General features: G+C 34.7%; 1 protein-coding gene across 1 annotated transcript in view; it reads left to right on the top strand.

Moving 5' to 3' along the window:
• The window catches only part of SNTG2 (syntrophin gamma 2), a 119,077-nt gene that overhangs the window by 14,485 nt on the left and 87,521 nt on the right, over positions 1-17,071 (top strand). Inside the window, exons 4-5 of the mRNA XM_059468749.1 lie at positions 9,974-10,017; positions 10,127-10,168. Coding sequence (XP_059324732.1) covers positions 9,974-10,017; positions 10,127-10,168 — 86 coding nt within the window. The remainder of the gene's footprint in view (positions 1-9,973; positions 10,018-10,126; positions 10,169-17,071) is intronic.

The following is a 17,071-nucleotide window of genomic DNA, read 5'->3' as shown; positions in this document are numbered from 1 at the left end:
GCCACTGACATGATCTTTTACACTCATCAGGCTCTTTTCCTGCTTTGCTGTAATGAAAGTTAAGCACATTTGATTAATGCCATGTTTAGACTCATGCCTTATTAGGTCACATACTGTGCTGATTTTTCTCCTCTGCATCTTCTTCAGGGGGTCCTTTTTGTAGTTGAAAGGAATACCTGATTTCATCTGATACCTAATGAATATTGAATGGATTATTGTATTTCTGTATCCTATTGGAAACACTGCTTCAAGTTTCCTGTGTACAGTACTTACATTTCTTTTTGTAATATTGTTTCTGCAGTGAGGAAGAGAAGGTGTTTTTATATCAACTGTATTACTGTATATGGAATAGTGATACGCTCCTTAAATACATAGTATTTATAACAATACCAAGAAAATGTGCATTAAAATAATAACAATAAATTAATGTAAGCATTCAGATCGAAGGGAAGTAATTCAGGAAATTAATCAACAAACAAGGAAAGCTATGTCCTGCTCTCTTAGGGCATAGTACTCTCAACCAAGGTTAGTAGTGAGTTTGTATATAGAATACTTACATTCGAAGTTTTGTACATTGTGAGTAATTGTTCTTTATCTGTATTTATTTGTAGAGAAACAAGTGCAACAACAATTTTATGGGGTCAGCTTTTTACTTCAAATTTGAAAATCACTCCTCAGAATGTACTTGTTTTAAGATCTTATAATCTTTTGTCTGGGGAAACTCCAAAATCAGTAGTGATTATAACCAGGGGCACTGCTGTATCACACTAAGCCCACATGAAATGTTCCTGGCTGGATCAGTGAATGGAATGAAGACATTGACACACCTGGCAAGGTATGAAGGAAGTAGTCAGGCAGGTTCCAGTTAGCTACTGCATCCCTTCTAGCCTGAGTGAGTCTGTGATTCAGGTACTGCTGCAGGTGCTAAAGATCAGAGATCTGAGATAGAAATGCTTTTTGGAGCACGTGGCTTATAGCACTCCATTCCAGTTACTGAATTTCTGTGCAAGAGAAAATAGAGTGGAGTTTTTGTTTGCTTGTTTCTTCCAGAAAATAAATATTTCTAAAATGTGTCAAAAGATTTTCAGAAGAATTTTGGAAGTGCTCAACCTTCTTATACTGCAAATCTTTTTTTTTTTTTTTAATATATATATGATCTCACAAATCTCAGAGAGGTGCTGTTATTCAGTGCAGGAGGAAGATAATAACAGGGGCTATTAACAGTGTTACTCTTCTAGTATTATACATAACTGGAAATTAAGTAAGAGAACATGTCTAAATTTATCTCACAGGTGACATTGAGGCAATATTTCTGGTTTTAGATTCTAGTGATTTAATGTAAGAGAAAACAATCTGGCAAAGGATTAAGGGAAAATAAGATGTGTTCTATAAATATGTGCATTCTCTCTCCATTTATATAATATATATGTTGATACAGACATGCATACCAAAATACAAATGTATTTACATAGAAAAGAATATCTGTAAGAAGTTTAATATAATGAGACACTAATGTGCTATATAATATTAATGTAATGAGAATATAATGTGTTAATATAATGCGTTATCCATGACAGAGAGATGAGACCGGTGCAGATTTATCTAAAACTAAGCTTTGGACTGAAAATCTGTATATTCGTAATGTAGATAAATCACTAATGGACTGTCATTTCACAAGGTGCTAGTAACAGTGAAACTGATTGGCTGGCTTTAAGAGTGGCCTTTAGTTAAGCAGTGAGATTCATTGCTGCTTCAAGAAAATAAACTGAATTTAAAAAATAAAAAAAAGGCTTTATTGTGCAGTAACATTAGAAAATAAATAATTTACCTGATTAAAAAAGCAATTTCTTATCAGGCATTTCACTCTTTTCTGTACTTGAGTAAAATACCTGAATGTACATGAGTAAAATTCTCCTTAATAACTAAAAAACTGAATTTCCTAAAATGGTTGATAGTTTTTGATACTTTTCATGAAATTTAATGCCTTTTATATGGCAACACTATAAAATAATGTTTACAACCTTACTTTGTATGGATATAGTACTATTTTTAGTTCCAAAGGTAGAAGCATAATAAAAAAACCCTATTGTTTTCTCTTTTAAATCTCAGTAACCTTTCTGCTACCCATATAAAGTAATTAGTTGTCTATTTTTATACTGTTTAATTTTTTCAAACATTGGATAAGTGATTTTGTTGGCACTGACCTAAGCATCAGCTGACAGCATTTCTGCTTCAGTTTTTGAAATAGGATGAACATTTCAATCGGATTTCATTTCATAATTTCACAGAAGCACATCCATAGCAGCTGTGCTTATAAATACTATTCTTATAGTTTTGACCTCTCAGCTGTGATCCTGTGTTTATAAATTTCAAATTAAGTTATTCTAGATCTCTCTTCTTTCCTGAACAAGTTCACTGAAGCATACACAGAAACTCAGTTAAAGAGCATAACTTTACATTTTTGAAATACAGTATTTGGTAACTTAGTGCTGGAGACTGATGTATTGCAAATCACAGTAAAAAATACACTGAGTTTTTCCTGAGCACGTCCTTCTCAACAGTATTGGAGCAAGTTTTGCTAATTCAAATGACTCGTAACCAAGTCTGGCCTTTTAAATATTTTCTGTTCATTCTGCCTTTCACTCTAGCAAAGATTAAATTTTTTTTCCTACCTCTAAAACTTTTGCTAAAGTTAATTGCAGAGGGAAGAAATTTTTGTGTCAGAATGAGAAAAAGTAAATGCAAACTTTAAAATATAATGTAGAGTTATAAACTCAAGAGTAAAATGCTATAATTAGCCACAGAGTAATTTTTATCCCATAGGAAATAGTTTCACTTCCAAAATCAGGTGGTTTTCCTACCCATTTATTAAATCATCAGTTGACTCAGGGTATTAACAACATTGCTGATAATCTCCCAGATTATTGAAAGAATTATTGATGTTGAAACTTCCAAGTAATGTTCTATAAGCCTGATTCAGGCTGGTTTGGGTTTTGGATTTTTTTAAAATTTAATTTGATACAATAATGGTTTGTTTTTTTCCTTCTGAAACTGGCTTAAGATGGAGTACATGGTACTTGTTGTACATTGATTGGTGATTTGCTATTAATTTCTAGGTGTGTTATATTTTTATATATGTGCTAAAATCATATTAACAATCTATTTAAGGCAAATAGTGCTGTGGACTTCCAGTCAAATAAATGTAGAGTTCTATTCTTAGAGCTATGTAATGTAATGTCCAGAACTTGCAAAGGAATCATATCAGTCAGGTTTTCTTGTACAGTGAATTGATTAGATCAACTAAAAAATACTGCAGGGAATCTTCCACATGCTGTATGTGGATAAAGTGTACAAGACTTCGTGTGTTTACATCTTGCAATGTGTATTCCCATTTTTAATTACTGAAGATTCTTTATGAGTTTGTGGAATCTAGATGGTGGAGGTTGTAAAAATGAATGGATTTTGAAATCTAAGTTCATCCTATGTATAAATGATTTACCACATATAATATTGGAAATTCTGGTTGTTTAAGCATGAAACAATAAAGTACTGTTTTGTTGCAGAATTATCCAGTTGACAATCACATTTTCATCTGATGCAACTTTTCATTTTGTGAGACCTCTTGCAATAATTTGACTACTGCTGCAAGTTCTGCTCATACCTCGTGTAATATGTGAAGTCAGACAAGCAGCAATGATGAAGCAGAGCAGTGGATTCAGCTCATGAGGCTTGATGAAAATATGTAAATAAAATTTAATAAAGTGCAATGGAATAGGATTAGTTTGCATTGTGCCAGTTTCAAAAAAATCTCCCTTAATAGCCAAAATTAATTAAAATCTTATTTTGAATGCATTTTCCTTCTGTAGCAAAAGTTGACTCATAACTCATGTTCAGCTGTGTTGAAAAATCTTCTGTTTTATGCTAAGTCCATTTCTAACTGATGCTGTCCAGGACTGGAATGAACACCAGACATTCAGCAACTAAAACATCCTTGGCTTAAAACCGTGAGCTCTGCAAACACAGACTGTGTTCAAATATCACATCCTGGACTGTCTGGAGGACATGGCATCAGTTTGATGAAGACTTTTAACAGTTTCCCATGCCAAAGATGTTTCGGTGTGAAATTGTCTGTGATACCTCCTCCATGGGTATATTTCTGGGGTTTGGTGTTGACTCATCACCAAAGGGCACAAGCACAGTAACCCAGCCCAGTCTGAACAAGCTGGTGGGCGTGATGTGAGACTGCACCGAGCTGCACAGCATGGTTCTATCCACACCTGATGCTCTTCATCCCTGCAGCTGTAGTCACCTTAGCTCCATCAGCATTGGAGATTCATTCCACTGAGCCAGCCAGCTCAATATTAAGGATGAGTTAAGGGCATAAAAGAGGTATTTAGGTTTATAAGGAAGCCAGAATGAATCAAAAATTTGTTACACCCTGTGCTAATGAAGGTGAAGACTGATTACAAGGCCATCTTTGAACATACAGCCTCATTAGAACATACAGCCTCATTAGAATATCAGGCAGCTGAAGCTGGGTGGTGTTTAATTTTTAGATATTGTTTCCTAATAAGACTTTAAAATTTCTTCAGGTTTTTGTTTTAGCACTAATCTTACTCTCTATCAATCTTTTATTATCTTTGATATGCTAACTTCATATATCATTATTACAAAGCTTATGATATATGAAGTTAACATACTCATTGTCTTTCTCATGGACCTATGCCTCCATCTCTAAACTTGTTTTCAGAAGGCGTGGGAGAACATTCTTAACACTTTTGATTTCTTTTTAACTGTTGCCTTCTCAAGACTAGACAGGCTGTGAAAGGCAGTACCTCTTAACAGAAGGAAGATCTTAATGAACGATTGAAGATCAACAAGTAAAAGCAAAGTATTTTGATCTCTGATTCAGGAATTTTTTTTTCTATTCAACCTAGGAAGAATGTATTTATGGTCCAATGTCTGTCAATAATTGAGTTGATATAATTGTGTTTGAATTCACAGATTAAAGATCTTGCTTGCAGCAGTTGTATCTTTACAGTCAGAAGTGTAATTATGTCCAGTTCATGGAAGAGGAGGGGAAAAGTATATCTGGATATATTGAAGTTGTCTTTTGCATCCTTAATACTATTTTTTCCAATCTCTTAATTTCATCCAGTTTCTTAACTATTTGGATTTTCTTCATGCATTTAAATACTTATGCATATGTTTAATGTTAAGCTTGTGAATTGAGAAATCCATGAAGTCAGTGCAGCTCACCATGTGCTTTAAGCAGCATTTTTTGTCATAAGACATAGTACCTTGAATGTTTCTTGCGTGATTCAGGAATTCAACAAAAATTGAGTGAAAATATGTACTGTGACTAATCTTGAAAAATATAACGACATCAGATTATCTAGAGACTCAAATCTGCATAGAGATGTTCATCAATTAAGTAGTTGTAAGTAAGTATTTCCAGAGACTGTTCAGTAAATTTACCATTTCACTACCTTGGAAATTTTGGAAAATTTGATAAAGCCTTTCTTCAGTCTTAGTGGATAGGAAAAGTAAGCAAAGCAAAGCCAGAATTACTGGTTCTTTTCCCTTCTTACTGAGTGCAAAAGAATTTTAATAGTTCATGGCTTAAGAGAGGCTGGGTTTTTTAGAGATTAGAATGATGGATCATTTACATTTGGGAAAATTTTTCAAATCTATTATACACAAAAATAAGATTTTAGATTTTTTAGTGATTATTTTCATACCATTACTTAAGCATAAGCCCTTTTAGGTTTCCATCCTGCTTTCCTTTGTTCAGTATTACTTTTGAATTTAATCAAGGTACAGCATTTAATCAGCATTAAACCTATTTAAAGCTACTTAAGATGAAGAGTAAAGGTGATGTAGCACTATTTTTCAAGTAAAACTTCAAGAGGCAAACTGGAATCTGAAAAAGTTGCATTTACTTTTTCAGTGAATAAGGTTATATGTTCTGTGGTAGTGCAAAGCTCTTTTAGAAGTATTTTGGTTTTAGTGTTGCTTCATTTTACACATAATGACTGATACTTTTAGAGTAGCCTTTCATAAGCACCTTTGCATTTGAGAATGTTGCCAGTGGGAGAAACTTTGATAAAGTGTGGAAGACTTTACTTAATATTTTTGTCATGAAGGGAGAATGTGATTTCATGGAAACATCAATAGATGTCTTCAGGTTTAAAATATGCCTTATAGAAACAGGACTGACTTTTTCTGTCCAAATAGTTTTTCCAGTCACTTTATTTCTAATATATTTCTAAACTATATTGTAAATTCTGCATTGTAGTGACACACCCTCTACAATTTCATGTATGACAAATGTATTTTTGAGTAACCATCATTGATTTTAAATTATAGACCATTGCCTAAACCCAGAGACTTTCATCAGAGAGATGTCAGCAAGCAGCAGGAGTCCTGCTTATTGGTTTAGTAGGCAGCATAATCCACTTCTAGAAAAAATTGTCTGGTTGTCCCAAAGGCTATACTTGTTTCAGTTCATGGAGTGTGTGGCATTGACCACATAATGCTCCTTCTCTCATTTGCTTATGTGGACAGCCTTGATTGTTTTTCAAGATTCTGCAAGCAGGATATAATTGCTTTGTGCTCCTAAACTATAAAACTGATTGGCTAACACACATGAGGTGGATGGGGATATTGCAGTATTCATCATCCTTGTGGAATGGGCAATGGGTCTTTGCTGATCTGGTAGCCAACAGTCCTGGGGGAAAGGTTCAGCCTCCACTGCTCCATAGAAGACAAGGGAATTGTCTTCTATGCTGCCAAGTTACTATCCTCCATTTACCCAGTTTTCTTCCTTGAGGTTTTATACCTATTCATATCACTGCTTTTCCTTTTTAAGCCTTGAGCTGTTAAATAGTGTTAATTCAAGAATTTTAGCTGTGTCTAGAATTTAGTCTTTCCTTTTCTGCATGAATACTAGTGTTTCTTATACTTTTGCTACAATGAAGAATTTTTCTCAGAAGACTTAGACAATACTGCACAACTGTGCTGTTGTGTCATTATGCAGTGTATCACAAATAGATGAAGATCCAGGAAAATGGTAATACCTACCTACATGCCCACAAATCTTCATCATGCACTTTTCCATCAGGATCTTAGATTTCACACATTTTCTGGTTCAGGATGATTTGCTTTCTTACCCTACATTTTTCTGTTGCCACCTCTTACAGAAATTTATTTCTAAATTAATTTCTTACATTTCCACATCTCTTTATTTACTATGCTTTTTCCTATATTGCTGTTTCCAGCGGATCTTCCCAAAAGCAACAGCAGCTTTGACTGCCCAGCAGAGCCAACAGCACAGGGCCTCAGGAAAGCAGCACTGCTGCTGCCCATGTGCTGTCCTTACACATCTGTGGCCCACAGATCAGCTGACTGGTACTTGTTGGAGAGCAAACAAACACATCTGCCTTGCTGCAGGGCTTGGAGCCTGAATCCAACTGTGACCCCTGCACAGACAGAGTAATATCTGAGGATTGGCTTGTTAGGGTTTTCCTCCTCAAGGAGGCTGAGAACACACTGTCCCTGTGTTTCACCTTGTTTGGTTGCTGTCCAGGTTCTGCACTGATTCCAGTTTCAGGGACTGTTGCAGTACTTGTCAGCAAAGTCTGCTTCTGCCTGCTGGGACTTCTTGCAGCTGTTACTGGCAGGAGGAGTGCCCCACAGTGTGGCACTGGTGTGCCCTAGGATAGGCTGCTTAGAGGTCCACAAAACAGAAAGTTTTTTGTACTAATTTTCCTTGGTCAGCTTCTCTTCACTTGAGAGCGCTTAGACTGGACGACCAGTCTGATCTCATTTAAAATCCCTGAAATTTACAGTATGGATATAAGGAGCCTCATCATTGACTGCTTTGATTCATGACCTCTTTCTCTTCTGCCTCTTCACACGTGACTTTTGTGTCCTGGTTTTCAGCTGGGATAGGATTAACTTTCTTCTTAGTATCTGGTACAGTGCTATGTTTTTGATTGAGTATGGGGATGACGTTGATAACACACTGATATTTTAGTTCTATCTAAGTCGTGCTTTCCCTAAATCAAAGACTTTTCCCTGTCCCATGCTCTGCCTGCAAACAAGTGCACAAGAAGTTGGGAGCAAGCGTGGCCAGGAGAGGTGACCCAAACTGGCCAAAAATATATTCCATGGCAAAGAAATATTCCATCCCATAGAACATCATCCTTGGAATATAAACTGTGGAGAATTGTCTGGGAGTTGCCAGTTGTTGCTTAGGAATGGGCTAAGCATCAGTCAGCAGGGGATGAGGAATTGTATTGTGTATCCCTCGTTTCTCTTAAGTTTTATTGCACACTGTCTCCTTTCCATTACTATTATTATATTATACTTCAAAAATTAAACTGTTCTCGTCTCAACCTACAAGTTTTTATGTTTTTTTTTCAAGTCTTGTCCCCATCCCTGGGGGCTAGTATGGGGTAGAAGAATGGGGTTGGAAAGGAGGGTTGAGCAAATGGCTGCATGGTAAATAGTTCCCAGCTAAGGTTAAACCATGGCAGCTTGCTGATACAAAGAATGCTTAAGATTTCTCCACTCACTTCTGAGTCAATCAGACACTGTGGACAAGGCATGCATTCTTTGAATTCATCCTTTTCTTCTTTGCCTCAACTGGAATTTCAAACTCACCCTCTTCCTTCTATCTCCAATTCAAAGATGCTTCCACTTTTTTAAAACAGTCCAATGGCCCTAACATAAGCCCTGAATTAAAAATTGTTCACATTTTCCACTATTGGTGTATGTATTACTAACATCTCAAATAGAAGTTTATTACTGAGATGCCCACACTAATGTTCATCACCTCTACCAATGTATGTACCCAGAACAGATTACTTCTGATTGCTTTGTGACAGTTTTGAAACGCTTTAATTCCCTTAAATTTCTGTACACAGATGTCTTTTCTATGCAAGCTAATAAAAATTATAATAAAATAAATAAATAAAATGTAGGATGAGAAGTGGGGTAATGACCTCCAATGCAACTTGTATCATGATTTTTAAAATACATAGAGAAATATTTCCTAAGTATTTACTAATGAACTGTAATTTTTATCTGCCAAAAGAGTGATGAACAATTTATTTTTTTAAAAGTGCTATTTTGTAAAAAAGGCACATTTGCAGTAGCAACAGCTAAATTGCAGAAATCAAGAATATTCTATTCAGTCCTTTCTTTTTTACTTCTGTTTTCTTTTCTCATAGTACTCTCTTTGTTGACATTGATGGCATTCTTCTAAGGCTCAAGGTGTGACCGTAAAGGTCATGTATAAGACTAATAGGCTTTCTTTAATACTATCAGTCTTTTAAGGATAAGAGCCTTAATTTTAATTAATTTATGCATTTCATGAGATAAACATCCTCAAAGTCCAACAAAAAAAAAAGTTAAAATTTAGAAAGTTAGTGAATAGACCTCAAAATAATGACATTGTTTGTATCTATGGAGAGTTGATTGAAATTTCAACATGACATTATCCCCATTAATTCTGTAAGGCAGGAAATATGCAAATTGTAGATCAGAATAATGTTACTCTTTAGAACAAAACTAACTCAAACTTCAAGTTAGAATTGTATTAAATTCTAGTCACAACCTCTTTAATTACAGCAGTCCCTGTTTCCCTTTTGTGGAAGAATAATGAAAAGTGTGAATCACATTTTCCACATAATTTATTGAAATCCTTCATTAGTGAGAATTGACATTTGTATTACATACTAAACAAGTTCTTTATGCTTGGAAAGTAGCTCTCTTAATGTGTTTAAAATTGCTAGGAGTCCATTACCATTTTGGATGAATAGTGATTGCTGTGCCATTGGTATTTTCACGACCAAATCAGTTTCAAATGAGGATTATGAAGAGTGTATTAAAACAATTGCTGGAAGAGAATATAGCATTTTTTCAGTACTACTATCAATTAAAATTTACTCCTTCTATAATCCCACAGCTGAACAGACAGGAATGTTATTTATAGGAGATGCAATAATACAGGTGAGTAAACATTTGCTTTTTTCCACAGACATTTGTTTCTTACTTGCTTTTATTTCAGTAAATAACTTCGCATTACAAATCATTTTCTCCTTATTGTATCTGTTTTTAGGTTAATGGTATAAATGTAGAAAGTGCTACCCATGAAGAAGTGGTAAGTCATTCCATTTTGATTTTTTATTGGTGTACAAAATATCTTATGTCCAAACTGTTCTGTCTCTGATCTTGTTTCAAATGAATTTACTCTTTTTTACTATAAAGACAGTGCTATTTATCAGGCTTATAATTTATTTGATTATTAAAACTTTTCCAGTTATTTAATTCCATTTTGAAATCAAATTTGCCATAATGCTTGGTCTAACCTGAAACAAAATAATTTATTGAATAGTGGTCAGGTTTTACAGATTTGCTTCATTTATCAGACTGACCATATGAGGACAAAGCCAGTTCACATTCACGTGATGTGCAGTGCTTTTCTGGTCTGCAGTGCAAGGCCTTATAGATAAAAATTGCTACCCCTGTTGCCTGTTTATGAGCAGTATCTCAGAATAACATCTGTAGCAACCATAAATGAGATGGGCTTTGGCAGTCTTATCAGCAGGGCAGAAATTACATGGGCAAAGGAACTAAACTTGCTTTTATTACTTGAAGGTGATCTCTCTAGGTCAAGATAAAGTGCAGCTGCATGATCTTGCAGTCCTTTTCTTGGTGTTGATTAATACCATCAAGCTGACTCTCTTAGAGACAGTCTCAGTAATAGTTAGATCTATTGTGTATTGGTGAACTGCCCTCCTGCTGCTTGTGTTATTGTTGCACAGAAAAAAAATTAAACTTCCAGAAAGCTACTCCTCAGAAAATGGTAAGCTACTTCCATTAAGAATTGTTTGTAAAAACTAAGAAGTGGTCCAGAACTGTCAGTGTAACACAACAGAGATGAGGAATGAGAGAGAAATGCATAGTGCTGCTCCTTTCCCTGTACATGGGAATTCAGTAGAAGCATTAAGCATAATTGCTACTACCACAGCCTGTTACTATGATGAGAATAGGGTTAGAAGAATGTGTCAGGCAGTAGACATAAGAAATGTTTCTATCAGATGAGGTGGGCTGTTGGCAAAGCTCCTCAGAGAATGGAAGATTTATTATTTCTTCTTTTATCAAAATTATGTCTTTGCATTTTTATGAAATAATGGTTGAGATAAAGTTCTCTTTATTTGAACATTGTGGGTTTGCAATATGAAGGAAATGCTTTAAGGAAGAAGGTATATAACATATTAAGCTTGTTACAATATATTAAGCTAGTAATATAGAAATGTAGTGATTATGGGTAATTGTCCAAAAAGCAGGAGGTTAAGGATGAAGAACTCATTTCTTTTTGAAAATCATGCCTACATCTTCTCTCTCTGTAAAGGATGCCCTAAATGTCACTCAGGTTAAATGAGAGGTGCTCCAGCCCTTCTATTCAAAACACATTCATTAGTGAGGCGTGGGTATTCTTAATCCACTCTGGGTTCAAGTTTACCCAACCTTGTTAACATAATACAATGGAAGCCTGTCAAAGGTTATTGAGTCATTCTTTTGGTTTGCTCTATATGCATCTGGCATTAAGGGGCAGAAGCAAATATGTTTCTTACTTTTTTGGTGTTGAACCGTTTTTTTCTGGGTTTTTTTTCTGTTTGTTTGTCTTGTTGTGGTTTATTTTATTTTTTAAATTGTAACTCTAACAAATGCTTTCAAAAATTTTCTTTCAGTTTTTCATTTTGTTTGTTTCACAATGGCATTCCTTTTTCAGACTTTTTTCTCTGTTTTTTTTTTACTTTCTGCCATTTTAGAATGTCTGCTAGTTCACCCTTGCAGGATGTGAGGAGGTGCACACAGTCAGCACACTCAAAAAACCTTTCTTTTACAAAACTGAAGCTTAAGTGTAATTGTGCATCAGTATGGCTCACAGGTGTTAAAGACCTAAAACCCATTGGGGTTAATTCATGGGAGAGAAGGCTACAAAATGTCGGAACTTTAGGAAAGGAGGCCAGTGTGTTCTGCCTGCTACCTACCATCTTCCTTCCTGAGATGTTTATGGAGTTAGCTAGTCCTGATTGTACCAAATGGGGAGTTTTGTTTCTTGAGCCATGAACTTCAGCAGTGTTAAAAGGTGATTACTTCTGGGCAAACCAAACAATTAGCTACTCAGTCAGCAACAACTGAACAACAAACTAGCTCTCTGTTTTTCATTTCTGATACTAGAATTTGTTTTTCTCCGCAATTATTCAAGCTGCCACTATCACACATTAGTTCTGGCTAAGGGTATGGATAGAATAAATAATTCAGAATCAGTGCCAAGAAAAATTCTGCTTTTGTAGTAGGTAATACAATAAGTGTTGAAAATTGAAAATAATTTCTTTTCCTTGAAACTTAAGTTTATTTTTAGAAATAGTCTACTGGTGTGGAGAATGCAGAAAATGTTGATTCAGAGATTAATATAGTTTCTGTATTGTGTATCAGAGAGGCAATTTAATTTTCTTTCCCTGGTGGCTAATCAGATTGTCAATGTGCATAACAGGAAAGGAGCAGTCAGATCTCCTGAGTGGAGAGAAAGAGGGAAGCAAAGATAAGGGAGTATTTTGGTTGAAGTTCACAAAAGTGTACCACTTGGTGTTCTTTGGCTGGGACTTCAATTTTCAAGATATAAATACAATAAACTGTGTAAGGAAATGAAACATGAGGTTGCAGTTTTCTGATTCAACAGAATTTTTTAGATTCATAGAGTCAGAAAATGGCTTATTTGGAAGGGATCTTGAAGATCATCTACTTTCAACGCCCCTGCCATGGGCAGGAACACCTTCCTTTACACCCGGTTGCTCAAAGTCCCATCCAGCCTGGCCTTGAACACTTCAGGGATGGGACATCTTCAGTTTCTCTGGCAACCTGCTCCAGTGCCTCACCATCTCCACAGTAAAGAATTTCTTCCTAATTTCTACTCCAAACCTCCTCTTCTTGAGTTTAAAACTGTTCTCCTTTGAACTATCACTACATTCTCTTGTAAAAAGTCCCTCTTCAACTCTCTTGTAGCCCCCTCAGGGTCTGGAAGGTCTCCCCTGAGTTTTCTCCAGGCTGAACAACCCCAACTCCCAAAGCCTGCCATCATAGGAGAGGTGCTCCAGCCCTTTGAGCATCTTCTTGGCCCACCTGATAATCACAGAGCAGAGCAGACTTCTTGGCATTTTGTGTTGTGTCTGAGTGCTTCTCTCTCCCTGTTCTTACTGAAAGAGAAAAATTAGATTCAGAAAGATTTTTGTGAGTCCCTGAGGTAAGCACTACCCTCTGCTGAAATGCACTAGAGTACCTGCTTGTTTCCACCATAAGCAAATTGTAGGAAATGTGATGAAAAACCATCTCTGTTGCCTTTCAAAGGGGAATTGGACAGGGTTCTACATAATCTCACTTGAAGACTGTTTTGTATGAATCTATGATTAGTTCAAATTTAATTTTGTATGAAATTAATCCTATTTCGAGGATTAATAAACTGATTATTTCCATTAACTAGAAAATGCAGGAGAGGGTGTTTAGTTATACAAAAATGGAAAATTAGGTGTTGCATGTTATTTTTTTCTTACTATATCTTATTCATGTATTTCATAGTATTAGTATGTTTGACACATTTTTAGTATTCCACACAAATGTTCATCTCTTTGGAGTTTTGCCCAGTGATGCAGGAAAGTACTTGGAAACATTTTTTTCTTTTTATTTATGAATATTCTCACCAAAAGAAATTGCTAAATAAACAATATCCATTAAAACAGAAAATCTAGCCATTAAAACAGAAAATCTATTCAGAATGAATAATTTTAGATTTTCAGAATTTTAAACAGGTTTTAGTCAATAGTAATTTTTTTTTAAGTATTTAATACTTAAGATGTTTACTGTAATGCTATTTAATGTGTCATTGGCATGTCTGGCTGGCAGTGATGAACATGTTCTTCATTAGGCTGATTAATTGAGATACAAGGATTGAACCTCAAAATTGTTTATCTTCATTGAGATACTGAGATTTTATTTTCATTTGTGAATTAGCTATTTTGGAATTGAAGTTCTCTTCAGGTTCTTCTGGAATTCAGTTCCAAATGGTGAAGCACACACTATGAATTTTATCCATATAATAACAGAAAAAAAGAGATCAAATAGAAAAACAGGGGAGAATACATAACTAGAATAGGCACATAATGGTTAATTACTCAACAAATACATCAAAACTAATAAAATAATAAAAAACATAGAGTTAGAGTGATGGATTATTAAAATAATTATGAAATTATATATATAAAAATTATAATTATATAAAAATAACTATGAACTAGCTTTTCAGATAGATGCTTGAGAAGTAGAAAAAATAATTTATTTACAAATTTTACTGTGTAATAATATCTTACTAATATGACTACATAAGTAGATTTTATTGATTTATTGCAATAATTAATCTTCAAACAAATTAAGATATGTATTTACAATGTGAAAATTACAGTGTTGTGCTCTGTTGATTAAACCACATGTTAATATTGGACTACGTAATTCATTAATATTTGAGGCAACAGCTTTATGACATTTAGAGAAATAAAAAATAAAGTTTTTATTTGATATACACAGAAGTTTTAAGATTACTGCTAGAAATAGTCAGCAATACAGATCAAAGCTCAAGGAAATTTTTTAGCTAGGTTGCCCAAGTAGTTGCTACACTAACATATATAGGTGCCCTTACTGACCTACGCATCTTTCTGACCCTAGACTGACTATTAGCTTCAAGTTACTTCTTGAATTTCTGAAGTTTTTCCTGTGGGGTACTTTTTGGTTTGAACATGATTTTTCACCCAACAGAAAAGATGTTCATAAGTAAAAAATGAAGAGTGTAATTCAAGTACAACAAGTATAAAATGGATATTAAATGAAGGAAAAATGACTATTTTTCTGTGTAGACAAAGTGTGTATGTTTCATTTCTTGGAAGTCTGTCTTAATGGTAATATTGAAACTTCACAGTACTTTTAGCAATGCTCTGCATGATTTACTTGAATAGTTCGTCCTTTGTCCTGCAATTTTTTTGTTTTCTCAGCATAAAAGAAATACTCTATTAATATTAGAAGGGTAATTCAAACCAGATCCAGAAGAACCAGAAACTGAGTTTTTTTCACCTCATGTGAACATTGTGTGATTCCTCTGCATGTCATGAAACCATTTGATTTCTTTCTTCAACTGCATGGCTCTCACATTTTCTCAGTAATTTCCAGGGTTTGCTTTTAGATTGCGTAGATTGCTTTTGGTTTTTCAGATGTTTTAGATTATAGTAAACTATTTCTACTTAGTGTTTAAGCCAAAACCTTTAGCATCTTATACTTTTCTCACTCTAGCTAATTTCCAACACTGACCTACATTGTCATTAGGTATTCAAAAAGACATTAAGAGGATTCCAAATATCAATTTTTCTATGACTAGTTTCTGTGTAAGAAACTTCATCTTGTTTTTGATTACACATATTGTCTTCTCAATATGGTGCTTTTATAATTTTCTTTAAATGGACAATTTAGGGCGTGGAGTAAGCATATCTTGAGTGGCTTAAGGTTTTGATGTGCTCCAGACTATGAGAGCATCTCCAGTTACCTAAAGGTGTGTGAACAGAAACATCATGGGTAAAATCAATCACCCAGAAGTATTATTAACAGGGAGCTTGCTGAAATGATCTCAGACCAACCCCTTGCTTTATTATTAGGAGACATATTTGGTATCAGCCAGTGTGAGCATATAGAATTGGAACTGTTTGTAGGTTACTTTCAAGCACAATGCAGTTTTGGCACACAGCTGTTCAAGAAACTGCATCATTTCTATAGGTTGTTTTTCATTGAGAAGCTCTTTACACATGAAAAATTCATGAAGTTTATGTTTAGTTAATGCATTGTTATATATTTATAGGACTACAGACACACCAAAGAAAAGTTATCAATCTTTTGAAGATTTTACTTTCTTAACTGTATCTTAGTAGTAGTTCTCATTGTTCATTTGTCATTGCCTCAGTCAGTTCTAAAAGAATGCTTTAGTCATCTATAATGTGGACAGCAAATACCTGTTAATACCGAATATATATCTGCAGGACAGCTGCATGCATCAGACCTGAGGCAGGAACTGGGAGAAATGAACCAACTTTTATTGAGCAGCATTTATTAATGAGTTTAGTGTAGTGACTTTCATTAAGTACTGTGTACTTCAGAAAATTTGCTGTTGCTATGTAGGTGGGCAGAAATAAACATCAATAGCAAAAAGGCTAATATGTGATATTTGCAGGACGTAGTTTTCTTTCAGTTACCCCATAGAATTTTCCAGAGCTACTTTCATGGAGATTTAGTCACAGCAGAACAGAAGTTATCATGACAGTGAGACAAATAATTTTAAAAAGTTTTTCACCTTGTTTGGATGAAACTTATCTGAATTTAATTTCCTTTCTCCAGGTGCTAATTTCCCACAAGTATTCTGTATCCCAGCACCGCATAAAGATAAAGCTACCTCAAATCATCAAATTGCAATATAATTTTACAACTTTGTGGAATGTACAATTCATCCTCATTGTTTCCAGATGCTCTGAGAAGTGTGATTATTTCCTCACTGAATGCATCTGGCAACATTTCTCACTAAGAAACACGTTATAGGATACTTTTGGTCTCCAGTGTCTTTCACATGCAAATGATAAAACTCACATGCTTTAAAGCATGATTTTGCCATTTAAATTTGCATCCATTTGCTCCCTTACTGTGCTTTTGTAGGAGATAGCAAAATTTCAGAGAAAGATTTTTTTTTTAATTGGAGTAACATAAGTACCTGCGTAAAATTTATGCCTAAAATATTATGAAGGTTTTGTAATGTAATTGTGGAAATCAACTTTATTTCAAGCTCTAAATATATTAAGAAAGTATTTACATTAAGTAGTTCATATTTCAGCTCTGCTATTTTACCTCCATCATTGCACAGGAACTTCATTTCCTACGTTAGAGTAGCAGCAAGTACTCTGGCATTAGGAGCATT

This window comes from Ammospiza nelsoni, chromosome 3, assembly GCF_027579445.1.
Source record: "Ammospiza nelsoni isolate bAmmNel1 chromosome 3, bAmmNel1.pri, whole genome shotgun sequence".
NCBI lineage: Eukaryota > Metazoa > Chordata > Aves > Passeriformes > Passerellidae > Ammospiza > Ammospiza nelsoni.
This window is presented reverse-complemented; position numbering and strand designations above follow the sequence as displayed.